Raw genomic sequence first — 16,322 nt, 5'->3', positions numbered from 1 at the left:
GCCTCAGGAGATATGGCTCAGTGAAGGAGCCTAATAACTGCATTGCAAGCAGAGATTAGAGGGAGGGAAAGTGTCACCTGGTTTGATGGAAGGGAAGGAAAGCCTCGGATCCTCAGGAGGGTGAGCACGGCGTTTTTTCCGCCAACGGCGAGCCGGGTAGGAGTAGAGCTGGCCAGAGGCTAAACCTTTAAAACACAAAAGGAAAAGAGAATATCAGGTTTCAGGCTGACAAATTGATCCAGCAAAGCCGTAAGTACAGCCACTGCCTTCTGAAATCAATGGGGATTGTGGGTAGCCCCAGCCCCGCTAGTGATCAGACCCCATGTAATTATTAGTATTACGGTGGCACCAAGAGGCCCCAACCAAGATCAAGGCCCCATGGTGTTTGGCATAATCAAATAGCAAGAGATAGTCCCTACCATCATGCAGTTTATAATCTAAACAGGAAGAGTGGAAAGGGGAAACTGAGGCACAGGGAGGCAAAGAAACTTGTTCATGGTCACCCAGCAGGTCAGTGGAAGAAACAGGAACAGACCCCAGGTCTCCTGACTCCAGTCTAGTGCCCTGTCCCCTAGATCCCACTACCTCTCTGTAAAATGGGATAAATGCTGGAATCAAAAGTTAGCTGCCAAGAGCCAGCATTCCATTCCCCATTGTATGAGAGGTTCACTCTACACCAATGCATAACGAGACACAGTGTGATAAGATGAACCCCTGAATGAAAGAGCTGAGGGGAAGCTTCTACCAGCAGCTGCAAGTTTGCAGCCAAATTTCTGTTTCTCAGAGCCATGGTCAGGGGAACCTTCTAAGCCATAATCCCACACATTCCTCCCACGCACAACGAAAAAGGCTGTGAGATGCCTACAAAATACCAGTCTAGCATTGCTCACACAAGCTAAGATTTCTGCTACCTTTGTTCATATTATTATTGGAATTGCAGTAGCATTTAGGAACTCCGGTCATGGACTAGGACCCCATGATGCTAGGTGCTGTACACACAGAACAAAAAAAAGCTTCCAATCTACATATTATTTTTTACCCCATCCTTCCAAATCAATCTCAACCCCATTTCATCTGTTTTGTCCTGTGATACCTAGATTGCATGCTCTCTGGAGCAGGAGCTGTCTTTGCAGCTTGTCCATACAGGGAATAGCACAGTGGGGCCCTGATTCTTGATTGGAGTCCACAGATAGTACCATCATATGAATGCCATCATATACATTTCCTTTTGCAAGTTAGGGGATGTCCTAATACAGAGTTAGGTTTTAAGACAAAATGTTCCAACATAATATTCCTCAAGATTTAAACAACATTTGCATTGCCAAAGAGTTGCACAAAATAGTAACAAACACACATTTACAAAAAAGGTCAGTATCGTTATTCCCATTTTACAGATGGGCACAGAAAATGGACGTGACTTGCCTAAGGTCACCCGGCAAGCCAGTGGCTGAGCCAGGAATAGAATCCAGGTCTCCCAAGTTCCAATCCAGTGTTCTAGTCTCTAGGCCCACACTGAAGAAGCTGTAATTAACAGTTCACAGCATAGTTTGCTCAAGTTCATAGCAGGTTAGTACCAGAGACAGGCACAGAAACCAGGAGGCCCAATTTTCAGTTGTCAAGGTTTATTAAGTCACACTCCCTAGTCAGAGCCAGCAAGGGAACCCAGAGATCCTGATTCTCATTCACCTTGCTATAATTACTAGACACAACTGCCTCCCAGAGTTGTGACTAGAATCGAGGAGTCCTGACTACCAATTTCCCTGCTCTAACCACAAGACTACATTGAATATGAAAGCCTGCTGCATATATTTATGCAAGACAAACAGATGTGTCTTCAGCGCTGTGCATCATGGAAGATGAGCGCAAAGGCAAGACATCGGAACGATAAGAACTGTAAAACAAATGTACTCCTGTTGCTTTGAGGCAAACAGCTTCTCCTTCATCAGTAACCAAAACCAAAGAGCCTCCTTTCTCCTTCCTCACCTAAACGCTTACTCTCACCTGTAACCTGTCAGCTGCCTCTCAACTGGTGAGATAAAAGGCCAAGAAACAAACAGTTCTCTTAAGGCAAAGAACTGAAGGAGACCATGGGTCAGGGAAAGGACCTGGAAGGGGTGCTTGCCACAGCAGCTAAGGGAAAGACCTGGCTAGAGATACCTGCTGTGCTGGCACCAGGCCTGCCTTGACTGATGTTGAACTGTGTTTGAAAAATTAATTCATCCCTGGGGAAAGGAAATTAAATATTGAGACACTGGGAGGAGCTTCACTGACACAGTGGCTGGTGAGCTGGCCTACCAATTTACACAACAGTGGGTAAGATGAGGCAGAATGGAGGTCTGGTGCTGGGTTTGAGGATATGCTGTTGAACAGCAGAAAAGGCCCCACCTGGTCCTCTGTGCCGCTTCTCCATCCATATGTAGCAGTTGCTCTGCGCCACTCCAGTCTGAGAGTCTAGGAAAGGCAGCCGGACACTCCTCTCAGCACACAGCCTGGCATTGTAGTTGTGACACTGCTCCATTGCATCTTTGTAGTATTGCTCTCCGAGGCTGAGAGGGGAAGAAACAGACAGCATGCATTCATTTTTAGGATTCCCTGACTAGCTGCTATTGCTGCTTGCCTTTCCTGTCGCTATCTAAACACCTGCATTTAACACTATCCTGACCCTCTGGAAGGACTGGCAGTACCAATATAATGTTGGAGCTAGACCTTTGAAAAGATCTGGAGCCAACTATGAAGACAACAGAATGGCTGGAGCCAAGCACTAGGGATCACTGACATAGCAAAATATATCACAATTGTTTATTCCCTGGGGATTTATATCCCTACTGCAGAACTTCCCAGGAAACTGTTTAGAAACCCTTACCTCAGGATTTTGCACCCTCTGACAGTCCATCAGCAGCAGCATCTGGACATGCCCAATCAGACATTTAGTTAGAATTAACATTAGGGAACGAACCAATGACCCATTCAGATCAGATCCCGACAAGAACTCAGATTCCTGAAAGGTATCTGGAATTATTCCAAGTGTGGTACACCCCGACCCCATCCAAAGAAAGGATTTCAGACAATCCCCCTACAGCTTTTGGCATATTTTTCAAAAAGCTGCTAACACTGAACAATGTTCTGCAGAAACCACAGAGGCTTCCCATTAATTTGTATCACAAAGCAATTTTAATTACTTTTCATTTTATTTAATATTAGTATTGTTAGTTTGTCAAGTTGCATAGCATTCTAAATCTCACTAGTGTGGCTTTAATGCTGGTGAAAGTTACCAGTTTATTTAAATCCCAGGAGGGTGGGCAGAGCCCAAAGCAACATTGTGCTGATTAGCTGTTTGTGCCAACCCTCTCCTTCCCTGCCCATTCCCTTTGTCTCAGCTTCACTCCACACCTGTCCCGTTCCCCTCAATCCCTTCACTTTTCATTTAGATGATCTCACCACCAATCACTCACCTAACAAAAATTGTGGAACATGCTATTTGCTGACATGGCACCAATTCCTCTGCCTGTGTGAGATACCCTTTTTCCCATCCTGCGTCTCTCTGATCTATTTAGATCGTAAACTCTTCGGGTCAGGAACTGTCTGCTACTCTGTGTTGTCTCTGGGTGGAGATCCCCCCCGGGGGGAGGGAAAGGAGGGCTCCACTATCTCCTTATACGCCTTTGAGGAGCAGCAAGCCTGTTCAGGATTCTCTGATCAATGTCCCCCTCTGGTTCACAGATTTTTAACCTTTGACTTCACTCCCGTTCCTGTTGTTTCCTTCACAGCCCCATGTACTTACTAGGCCCAGGCCACAAATGGTTCCTCTCCCTTAGTTGAGAGGGCGAGCCTTTAGTTTTGGGCAGGTCTAGACCCACTTGCCCCAGTACCCACAAATAGCACTCTGGGTTTCTGCAGTGCCTAGCACAACAGAGCCCATTGGTCCTTAGGCACTACCATAATAAACATGATTAATTAAAAGGCTCCATTCGGATGAGGGACATGCTGCAGAGCCCAGCACTTAGCTTGATTACAAGGTATAAAGAATGAAAGAACATGAGCAGGTAGGCAGGCCACAGGATCAAAACAAGGGATCTAGAGGGGGATGCTGAGTAGAGAACCCCAGACCATCCTATTTAAATCCTCGGGAATGGTGGACAGAGCCCATCAAAATAAAAGGCCCATCCCCTAGACGAGATGCCATGGGACCTAGAAAGACTGAATACAGGGGACAAATGAAACACAGGAATGGAGATAAAGGTCAAAGGTACATAATGATGAAACCAGATGGGGACATGGAGCAGAGAACCCAAGACCAAGTTGACACCTCTTGAATCTGAAGCACTGTTCACCAAGAGTATGAGCAATGGAAGTAACTCAGAGCCCAGCACAACTGCTCAAGTCTCCATGGCTGTTTCAATCCTTGGCGTTTCTGCCAAGAGTACTAGCAAGGGAGCAAATCAGTGCCAATAATGTGATGTACATACCTGTCCCCCTGAGAATTGGCTAGGGGATCTATCAGACAGCCATCATATGGGGTTTTTTTTTTTTTTTTTGTAAGGTTTTGCTAACCCAGGCTGGAGTCAAATGGCAGAGTTGAAAGGTTCTATCACCCAATTGCCAACCCCCTGAACTAGCCAGTCTTTCACCCTAAATATTTCATGAAATATCACAGGATGCACGGAGGTCTAAAAACAGATGGTTTCTAAGCTACAATTCTCCATAAATAATTCATTCTTTCATACTAGATCATTACCTTGATTTATATTTGGGGTTTCAATTAAATTTTGTACCAAATTTCTGGCTTCTAAGTGTTAAAAAGGTGGGTATCCTAATTAGAACTGAGTAAAGGGACCAGTCAGCACTTAGTAATTCTTATCCATCTCTCATTTCTAGGACTTGTTCCTCTTGCCTCTATATCACCCCAATGGGTATACCCCCAGTTTAAAATATTCTTTTGTAGCCAGGAAGAAATCAGAAGACATTGCTTGTTATTGAAGGGTCCTGTATCATGTCCTGACAGTAATGCTAATGGTAGTAAAATTACTATAAAATGCTTGAGTGAAGAGAATGTGTTAACAGCTGCACAGAATAAGAATCTCTATGATTCCATCCAGCACGTGAAAAATGACAGTCTCAACCTGACGTATCCTATACAAACAAAAACATAGCATGTATTTCTTGAGGGGCATTACCCTGAAGATATTCTCACATCTCTCCTTTTCTTCAAACATTGTCTACCATCTGGAAACATCAATAAGGTAATTAAACTCTTGCCTTCCGTTAGCAGGTGAAATGTAAATCACTTGCAGTCATTAAAGGTCCCATGATGCTTTTCATGCCCCAGGGCCTTGAGCAAATCTTAACTCTGATACATTGTACAGTTTAAATTGGATGTAGGATTCTTCTTCACTTTCTGTCCTATGTTGTGTAGTGGGGCTGCCATGATCCAACCAAGAAGTACTAGATTTGAATTAATGAGTGGAGTGATCCTTGCATTTTTAGAATACTCTGAAAGGCATGTCATAAAAGACAAAGAAATTTGTAATGCATGTGGACCACTGAACAGATTCAGATATGCTTAAATATGTCACAGACCTGCAGAGCTAAGAGAGATTCTCGTTTAGATTAAGTGTTGAGGCATGAGAGGCTTTGAGTTCTACCCCTCCTGCTACTGTGAAGATTGAATGGTCAAGTTTGTTGCACAGAGACAACAAAAAGTATCATTTGTCACAAAATTATGGAGTAGCATTTTGGGGTGATGCCAAGAGCTATATTTCCATCCTCACACTCAAAATTCAGGTGACCTACCTACATTTTATGCTCATGTCCTTACCCATCCTCTGAGTAAAGCATTAATTTGATGGTCCCTCTACTTAGAGTCTTTTTATATTTTTATGCTATATTGAAGCTCAGTTTCAATATATAGATCCTAGAGAGAGAAAAAAAAATCCAATTCTGCTTGGTAATCAGCTTAGCAAAAACATCAGAGGGAAGTCAGGAACTGACAGGAAGAATACCAGCCTTGGATTAAATTTCTCCCCCTTCAAATTTTCGGTTTTTTGCTACAGCAGCACTAAAGACTCACTTAACTGAATGAGACATAATTATAGTAATTTCTCTGACGCCAGGAAAGGAGAGAGAGAAAAACTGAATACATACCTAAGCACAACACCCCTTTGTTTTTACACTTACACTTACACTTACACTCACTCACACACACACACACACACACACACACACACCAATAGCAGCCGAAATGACCGCTTCAAACCAGAGAACGTGAGTCAGAAAGGAAAGGCGCTCAGGCTGGCTCCATAACCCAACTCAGTAATTACACACATGGCAAGGGAGCTGCTAGTTCAACTGGATGAACAACAAGTTAAGACACATAGGAGCATTTGTCTTTCAGGCAACGCGTGAGAATTTGCACATAACATTCCATGCAAAGTATCTTGCTGGACATAATGTAGAACAAAAGCAGGCCCTGGAAATGGGGGGATCAGAGATTTAAACATTTTGATCCTGGTTTTGATCTAACACCAGTAAAGATCAGGATTAACTCTTGAAGTCAGTGGAGTTATATGGCGGAAAACTGATGTAAGCTAAAGGAGAAACAAGCCCATTAACTGTAAAAAAAGAACTTTCCAAAAATAAGAACATATTCATATCCATTTCAGATGCAAATGAAACCTCTCTGGCTCCACACCTGCTCAACGAAGATTCTGGTTCATTCACGGTCCTTTCTGCTTATCCACAGCACAGAAAGATTTGACAGCCAAACAAGATTATGTGAAGGATAAAATGGTCCACAGAATCAACTGTGAGAGTCACTGTCCCTGTGAGTTTCTGACTGTCAGGTTAGCACTAATCTTAGCAAGTGGCACAAGTCACACTTGTGTTAAAAATTTAGTTGAGTGGGGGAGAGGGGGAGGTCCTGGTTACATTACCATTGTCACCCAACACAGTGTTGCAAAAAACTGAACATTTGCTTTAGCCATGTTCCCAGCTTCGCTATAGATTTGGATAGATCCACCTATACAGCTGAACTTGCAGTGTAGACAGGAGCTTAAGCTATATTCATACTACAGATGAAACCCTGTATTGCTTGCTAGCACAGTTCCCCCATCAGTGCACGCAGGAATCTTTTTGCCTCGATAACTGATCAGTAAATGATGTTATTGACAAAACAAGTCTCTTCCCCACTACAGTAGTCTATAGAAGCAAACCAGTCCACCTGGACTCTATTTCCAGTTCTGTTACTCACTCAGAGTGACCTTGAAGGCCAATCACTTAAAAGCTCTGTACCTTATTTTCCCCATCTGTGAAATAGGGATAATTCCACCAATTATCCTCCCTTGTAAAACGCTTTTAATCTCTTGGGTGAAAGGTACTACTACATAAGCATTAAATATTATTATAGCAGTTTTCAGGATGGAAAATTTTCCTAAAGGTGGGAAACAGTATAGGAACTCATTTACCTGCTAACATGATTTGGACTGTAGAGGGCCCAAAGATCAGGCCCAGGAGGAATCAAAAGCAGGAAAAACTGCAGGCAAGATACACACAGCTTAATGGAAGAGTGAAAACTTTTCCACAAACAGATGGCTGGATTTTCTCTTTTGAAATACATAACCTAGCTTTTTATTGAAGTAATACTGATATTTTGTCAAATGGTAATTGCAGGAGACAGTCACAAAACATCAAGCCAGCAAGGAGGGGTAAGTAGCAGGGTGAGGGAAAGCATGGGCTCTGAAGGAAGCCTGGCTAGTCCTGGGTGCCTCCTAGTGCCACAGGAAGCCTCAAGGGAACAGGGGCGCAGGGTCGCCTTTTAAGTAGGGCAGAGGGAGGCGGTTCATGGTCCCATTCCAGGGCAGGGAGCAGAGGCACACAGAGCTGGCTATGGAGAGGCTTGGTCCCTGCCACTGGCAGCAGAATTCAAGGACTGGCAGTGCTGAAATGAACCACCACCCCAGCCTGGCAGGGTGCTGTGGTGCAGAGGAGGGATGGGGAAGGAGCCTGAGTTGCCACCTCTGCTGGGGCACGCATGCCCAATCCACACATTCTTGGCTGCAATGGCAACTCCTCTTTCCCCCTGCCCAACATTGGGGTGGAGGTGGAGCATGAATGAAAAAAATCTGCACCAGCCCCAAAAAGAAGTATCTGAACTGGCATCATCGGCCCTGGGGGTCATACTAACAGAGGTGAGCCCAAAAGGAGGTCACGGCATGAAAGAGTTCAGGAACCACTGAGAGAAACCATTTTTCTAAAAGACACAGGAATAGATTCTGCTTTCAGTTATACACAAGTAAATACAACACTGCAGAGTTTGACAGAGTTACTCAAGTTTCACTCTGGCATGACTGACAATGGAATCTGGCCTCAAGTCTATAAACCTGTTTTCTAAAATGGTATTAAAATGCTATTGGAGAAGCAGTATGGGTCCATTGAATAAGGAACTGGACTGGGACCCAGGAGACCTGATTTCTGTTCCTGGCTTTGTTACCTGACCAACTCTGTGACTTTGAACAAGCTAGTTCCCCCCTTCTTTTCCTATCCCGCCCTTTGTCTCATCTATTTGGATCCTAAAGTATTCAGGCAGGAATTACATACAGTGCCTAGCACACTAGGTCCTTGGTCTCTCATTTTACCTAATCTATACCAACCATGATTAAATCCATTTTAAAAACAGCTTTAGCTAACACACAAAGTGGTAATTAGACATCCATTATTAGCTTTTAAGAACAGTAGCTATTTATTTTCTTGTTTTAATTATCCCGGCCACTAAGAGACATTTACATTTTATGCTCCAGCAAAAACCCAACAAATGCCCTTTTTATTAAAAATAATTAAGTCCCATGCTCATGTGACAAATGGATAACTTGATACTTATATTTCACTTGCTTTTAGACTAAACTAAGACCAAATGATGTACAAAAAGTCACTCACAGATCAGAAGAATGGGGAGGGTTAGAAGGATGTTTGGCTCTTATTTAAAAGCATGTTACTACAATGCTCTACAGTAATAACCCAGTTACACTGTAGTAACATTGTGGCACAGTGTAGCGTTTGATGCTGGATAATGATGCTGACCTCCTTTGTAAAGTCCTTTCAGATCTAGTGATGAAAAGCACTATATAAAAGAGAGATATTTTGGGCTATTACCCTACAATACTATAATGTACCTTTATAGATATCTAGAAATTTATATGGCCCCTAATCACTGTAGTACCGGTGCACCTCACAATCATTAATGGATTCTATCCTTACAACTCCTGTAGGAGATAGGGAACTGAGGCACAGAATAGATTAAGTAACCTACCCAGGGGCACATAAGAAACACATGGCTGAGCCAGGAATTCACCCCAGGTTACCTGAGGTCCAGTGCAGTGCCTTGACTCCTAGACCATCCTCCTTTCCCTCTGCCCAAGGCTCATATAACATGATTTGCAGAAAGAGAAGATGATACCCTTGTTGTTAAGACTGTTCTTTCGCAAGGATTTTTTAAGAATACCTGCTGTTTAGTGAATTCCAGAGAACTTTTGTTTGCTCTTCTCAAGTATCTTTAGAGACAGCAAAGGAAAGAAACTCAACCAGGTGCATAGAAATCATACCATACACATGGAATTAACCCCAATTAGTTCAAATAATGCTTCCCGACCACAGTCTCACACGACAGCCATTATTATGACATACTGGAGAACCAATGCAAGTTGTTTAACCTCAAGAGGTTATAAGCAATGATATCACAATTACACACAACCACCACCTCTGTGAAGTCCGAATATCCTTATCCTACCTACCACAAAACCTTCATCAATTTAAACTCTGCCTCCATCTGAACCCAGCCCATTTTCATTGCAAACCCTGCATTCTGGAGGACTGAATCACCAGGATTTTTCAAATCTCGTTTTTTTAAAAAAACCCAAAAACCAGCACTTTTGCTTCTTCACACCTTGTTGATCAAGAATATGAGGGAGCTGGTCCTTTTCACACCCTGGTGATGTTAGGAAGCTGTAGCCCGCACCCTTGGTGCAGCCTGGCAGCCACCCTTTCTTTATACCTTCTCTTATTCCTAGGGCTTAGGAAACGAGGGGGCCGGGCTACTGATCTAGAAGGTCAAAGGAACGGTAGTCCTTCCAACTCTCAGCACCTGGGTAGGGCAGCAGCAGCTTAGTGTGCTCCCATATAGATCCCCCTGGAAAGAGTCGCTGCAACCCCTATCCTAGCCTGAACTTTGTGGAGGACCCTGTTCCCCACCCCAGCTCTACGAATGGCGCTGTTTTCTCCCCCGTGGAACTAAGGGGAGGGTGTCTTCCTGCTCCTTTTGCTAGTGCCCTGAGGAGGACAACCATCCTCCTCCCTCCATCCCCCAGAGATGTTAAAAGGGAGGCAGTCTCTGCTCCTCCCCGGGATTGGGCTTTGCTCCCTCACCCCCAGGGACCGCCAGGGGGATCCCCGCCCCCACAGGGCCCTATGAGGATGCTCTCCTCCCCCCATTCCCACCTTCAGGGGCCCCGAGGGAGCCCACTCTTGGGCCCGCCGTGCGCCGGGGTCCCCACTCCGCCTGAGGAGCCGGGCTGAGAAACTTTGCGCCTAACAATAAAAGCCCTGGAGTAGGAGCCCTTCGCGCCGCCCCCCGTCCGGGTCACCTGGATTCTCCCGGGGGAGCCCTGCATGAGCCGGGCCCGACTCCCGAGCTGCTCCCCTGAGCGCGCGGGGGGCTGGGCGGGAAAAAGGGGCAAGAGAACAACCACTCACAGCTTCACCACATTCTGTACCACAGCCGCCATCTTCTCTCCGCCGCCTGGGCCAGGCCGCGACAGGCCCGTGGCTGCGGGCCGCTGCTGGCCGTCCAATGCGCATGCGCCGAGCGCACGGAGGCTGCGACGGGCTCGCCCCGCCTACCCCATGTTGCGCAAGCGTCAAGAACCGCTTGCCCACCTCTCCGCCGTTCGACAATTACGCACGCGCAGGAGAAAAATACGCTCCTTCCACTGCGCTGGGTCACCAATGCGCATGCGCTACCGCAGAGGCTTGCACGCCGCAAGACGCATACGGCAGAGAGAGAGAACAGCCCGACCTTGCCGGAGCCGCTTTTACGCATGCGTAAAAGAGAACGCGCTCCCACCTGCTCTCCCTAGACTCCCTCCTTCCTGAGGCAGGATTGGAGCAGACGCCTAGGAGAGCTGAGCTGGGGCGCATGCGTGGTAGGAGTTCAATAGCGGGAAAGATGTGCGTGGGGAAGACCAGAAAGTAGGCAAGACGAAGGAAGGAGGGAGGGGGGGTTGGAGGAGTGACAGGAAGGTGTCGCTGTCGCTGTGCAGTTCCCAAGAGGCCAGGCACCTTCACCGCACCAGCTGCTGTAAGTGGCAGTGAGTGGCACTGTCATTGGGCATTCGCTCCTGGGCAGAGAGGACCAGGACTAAGACCTCTGTAGGGCACCCTGGCCTGGGGTGTGTGGGGGGAAGAAAGTCCCCGCAGCTGCTCTGAGTAAACACGGGGGGGTCAGCAGCTGGGGCAGATATTGCAAGGTAGGTTGTTAAATTTTGCATTATAAAAACCAAATATTACAAATTTCCTGCCGTGTCCCATGGGCACTGCCAATGCCGTGTGCACGCAGGCCCCATCCGTACAGCATAAGTCTGGTGGGAACCAGCATGTTGAGCTTTAGATCATGGATCAACATTATGGGGAATCTCAGTAGAACAGGCACGAGATGGATTGTCCCCTCAACGGACAAGACTCTTATTTTGCTCAACGATGTCTGTTGGCTAGTGCCCGGCCTCCAGTTGCCTCTGTTGTGCTGGAGTAAGACAGCGGGACTGCTTCTTCCTGGGATGTTAATGGCCTGGGGGACTTCTCATGAAGCTATGCTGTACTGAAACAGAATAATTTATTTGGGGTTGCCAGATTGCCTGCATTTCGAGAGGCTTTCACCCTCAGATTTTACCTTATGAAACATTTATTGCCAGTGTTTGGAAGGTAAGTACTCCCAACACTAAAGGAAACACAAACAGAAGTGGGGGAACGGTAGAGAGTACTCAAATGTGTGTTTTTTAGGGTAAGACAAATCATATAATGCATTAGGGCATTAGACTAGGAATCTAAACCTGGTTTAGTTCCTACCTCAACCACAGATTACCTGGGTGAGTCAATTAATCTGCCCTCTGGTTCTGTTCTGCATGCATTTGTTTAAAAAAAAAATTGGGGGTAATGCTCCTACCTCACAGGAATGTTGTGAATATATGATCTGTGAGCTGCTCAGGTACTGTGGGAACAGAATAAGTACCTCCGTGGATAGAGCTGGATCTAAATTGTCCTTCTGTGTGTATGGGGTTAAAAAAAAATCTATGGGTGAAAGTGTATAGCTTTATTCTGAGTCTGTTCATGCAGTGTGTTTTCTGCAGCTCAGCTACACCCAGCATCTTCCTGACACTTTCTTGGCTTGTTCACTAGAAAGATGAGAGCAGCAACATTTTTGCTCTTCCTTGTTCCCTCTTTCGTTACAGATCATAGGTTCCTTCCCACTGCAGCCTGTCCAAAACACAATTTAGGTCTTTGTTTAATGCTTCTCCTTTCCAGGTCCCCAGTAATTATAAGCAGTTGGAGTCTAATGGAAGGGTCTGCGCTGCACATTTCAGCTTTTGTTCAGAAGGGGGTGCCCTTGCCAATCCTAGAATAATTCCCCTAGCTGAAGTGCCAGATTGGCAAGGTAGAGTTTCTCAGCTTTCCCAGTGCTGGCCAGGAGGGCTAAAATGTTTCCATTGAACTCTCTTTGTTTTCCTGAAATACGTTGGCTGCTCATTATTTTTGTACAATAGGGTTAATCAGGAATCTGAAAGCACCAAACTCTTATTCAGGAGTTGTATAAGCCATTTGGCCCTTTCAAATAAATTGTTTGAATAATTCCCTTTCCCCTGCCACATATAAATTCCTTGCAAGTATTTTCTAGGCCCTAGGATGTTTTACTGCATGCCCAGCAGACTTCCAAGTGATACAAAAAAGAATGTTTACTGAAATTCCCACTGTAAACTTTGGTGGCAAATGATGGGTGTAGCTGTTCCTATGCAAATCCCAGGCCAAACCACTCTAAGCATGATGTGCACCTATCCAGTTTTGTTCTTCCCTTGCTGTTTGCTTGAAACCGAAGTAAACATCAATGGTGAAAATAGCAGCTTTGCCTGTCAACACCAGTGTTTTGCATTGGTAACCTGGGCAAGTACTCCATGTAGACAAGGCCTTTTTTTTTTTTTTTTTTTAATTTTCACTGTGATCTGTAAGGAAATCAACATTGCAGGAACCTGTGTACTGATGTCAGATCTCCCCACTGTCCAGCCTGAATGGGATGATATTAAGAAGAATAAGACTTCGTTTTAGTACCAACTCTAGGCAAACTTGGATTGCCCAATCAACAAAGTGCATTCCCCCATTTCTTTCCTTCCTACATCTGCACAATCCCTATATTATTTTTACCTCCCTCTTCCACCTGGCCTCTTCCCAGCTCTCTTAACGTCCTATTGCTAGTAATTTGTCTTATAAGTAGCTTGTATCCTATCTTCAAGATCACATAAGAGTCAGAGGCACAGCCAGGATTAGAATCCTGGAGATCCCTCAGTGGTCTACCAGAAGACCACACTTCATTCTTCATTAGAAACAGAATTCAGAACTCTCCACTTTGTTGTTTGCTCTAACCTTTAAGCCACAATCCTAGAGCTGGAATAGAACCCAGTCCCTCTGCTCTAACCACTAGCCCAACCTCCATTCTAGATCTAGGAACAGAATACAGGAGTCCAAACTCTGTTTCTTGCTGTAACCTGTACCCCTCACTTCTAGAGCTGGGAATAGAACCCAGGAGTCTTCACTCAGTTTGCCTGTGTCAAACCTCCAGTTTGCTCTCCCTCCCAGAAAGATAGAAAGTCAAAGAGGACTTGATTTCATTCTGCCATCATGTTCAAACATAATATTGGACGGCTTGGAACTAGTAAGTTTCCTGGCTGAATGGCCCACACTTCTTAAAACTAAGATTACAAGTTGTATGTGTGCAGCTTTGGAACGATCATTTAGGTTATTCTCTGATTTGAGAAGTGATAAATCAAGTTAAAAATTAAACCAAACTGAACTAAACAGTTTAAAAATGTAAGAGTCAGGAAGGCAGTGTGGGAAATCTCTGAGGTGGGCCAAATTTATTCAGTGGTTTTCACTGGCTTTGTAAGAGAGGAATAAGGCAATACTTATTGCAAAATTTTAAATGGGCAGGAAGCCAGAGAGAAAAATCAAGTTGAGACTGAGCACTTAAGAAAAAATGTCATAGCTTGGCTAAATTTACTCTGAATACAGCTTCCCTTAAAAACACTGTCAGCTTGACAAGAGGAGGAATTTAAAGACAATGAGAAGATGAGTGAGCAGGCCAACTCCGCTATGAAAGGGTGAGAAGCAAGTTGTCCCCATGATCTAAACTATTCTGTTCTGTATAGTATTATGTTGGAAGGTGTCAATGGCTGCCATTAAGTGGGTCTTTTAACTGTAGACAATCACAGACCTCGTTAAAGTAGATGAATGAACACTGCACCTTTCTTCCAGGCTAAATGGAAAGCACAGTTAAACCTCTTTATGTAGTGAGAGAGATGGAAACAGTAGAAGCCACTGCCCAGAACAGTGGGCCACATGTGGCAAGGCCTGATCTGAAGCTGAGCCAAGTGGACTGAGAGGTTCCCTGATTTCAAATGCAGGGACTAAGGGATGGTTTGACAGATTAAGTGTGTACTAGGGCAGAAAAATAGCAGATAGCAAGAGAAACAGTTATGAGCATGGCCCTGAGAAAGCAGAGGGACAGAGCTCCTTGTGCACAGAATTACATTGCAAATAATGAGCCAGGAAAGGGCCTGCCATTGATTTTTCACCCATATTCAAGCAAACAGATCTTTGTGGATATTCTTTGTAAACTAGATTGCACCAAAGAATATACCTGACTGACTGATATCATCAATTTCTTCTCCTAACAGAAACAATCCTGCAAGGCCACAAATACTGGCTAACAGCTTGGACCAGAGGGACTGCTATAAGTTCTTACACTGCCCTCAACACTAGTATCTGAGCACTTTCCAGTAGTGCATTAAAGTGACCTGACTAACAGCTGTTCAGTAACACCATTGAGCCCTCAGGTGCACAAGACTGGGATAAATTCACCCATTGATTTCAGCAGAGTTACACCAATAATTAATTTGGCTCAGTGATTTTTATGTCGGCCACACGTGAATCCTAACTGGCATTTCTTGTTTTAAATTGTGGTAGCTTGTGTGGCTATTTTTTATTGTTTGTATTGTATAGCATAGAGAGGCGCCAACTGAGACGGGGGTCCTTTGTGCTGGGTGCTGCACATACACATAGTAAGAGACTGTCCCTGCTCCAATGGGTTTATAATTTAAATAGATAAGACAGACAAAGATTGGGAGAAGAGAAGAATTGTTGGAGCTCTGTTTACACTAGTGGAGGGTCTGGCCCATTGTCCCCATTCTATAGATGAGGAACTGAGGAAGAGAGAAATTTTGGATAACATTTTGAAAACACCGAAGCCACTTTTTAAAATGGGAATTAATCGCATAGGGGCTTTTGAAAAGTTTACCTTATGTGACTTGTCCGAGGTCACTCAGAATGTTTGTGCCAGAGCCAGAAATCAAAACCAGACTACTGAATCCCAGGCAAGTGTCTTAATCACAATTCCTGGTGTAAATCAACTGAAACCAGGTTCTAACTTGTCCTGTTTTAATGTAGGCCTTATGCAAATCATGGCTAACATTTCTTGTTTTTAATTGTGATCAGAGCCTGGCTGTGTGGTTTTAAAAAGAATTAACATTTACAGTGAGGAGTACCAATTATACCTGTTTATTACAAGCCAGGTTTTTTACCTAGGTTATTAGCAGGATCCCTTTAAACTGGTCATTATTTTTACAGATGGATAATCTTAAAGTGGTTAAACATTTTTTTATGAAATAATCACAGCAAGAGTTCAAAGGGATTCCATGCCTTCCAGTCCACACCTACTACATTACATAAAGGGCAGGCTAGGTTTCTCTTCTTCACAAGCATCAGTTAATGGGCTCTTTTAGCAACAGGATACAAAACTTGATGGACCAGTGATCTGGTCCAGGGTAACAAGGAGGCAAGGAGACCAGACTAGATGGACTCACTGGTCTGACCTGAGATGGGGATACCAGGATAATTTGGCCCCTTGGTCTGATAAAATGCAGCAGGGAGTGTTGGAGATATTAAAACTAGATGGATCATTGATTTGATGCAGTATAACAAGAGGTTGGATACTAGACTTAATACGTTAATTCTAT

The 16,322-nt window shown here is 44.6% G+C and overlaps 1 protein-coding gene across 5 annotated transcripts in view; it reads right to left on the bottom strand.

Annotated features, from left to right (window-relative positions):
* Positions 1–10,915, bottom strand: part of DPF2 (double PHD fingers 2) — a 37,501-nt gene extending 26,586 nt beyond the window's left edge. For 4 of the 5 annotated variants that reach the window (XM_067543981.1, XM_067543982.1, XM_067543983.1 and 1 more), the window contains exons 1-3: positions 10,741–10,915; positions 2,386–2,546; positions 78–185 (exon numbers count right to left, since the gene is read on the bottom strand). In XM_067543981.1, the coding sequence (XP_067400082.1) occupies positions 78–185; positions 2,386–2,546; positions 10,741–10,772 (301 nt within the window). In that variant the 5' untranslated portion in view covers positions 10,773–10,915. Of the gene's footprint in view, positions 1–77; positions 186–1,093; positions 1,190–2,385; positions 2,547–10,740 lie in introns of those variants that run through there. The other variant, XM_067543985.1, reaches the window with a different exon arrangement.
* Positions 10,916–16,322: the final 5,407 nt, after the last annotated feature.

This window comes from Emydura macquarii, unplaced genomic scaffold, assembly GCF_026122565.2.
Source record: "Emydura macquarii macquarii isolate MOO-44397 ecotype Brisbane River unplaced genomic scaffold, CSIRO-AGI_Emac_v2 contig_968, whole genome shotgun sequence".
NCBI classification, from domain to species: Eukaryota; Metazoa; Chordata; order Testudines; family Chelidae; genus Emydura; species Emydura macquarii.
This window is presented reverse-complemented; position numbering and strand designations above follow the sequence as displayed.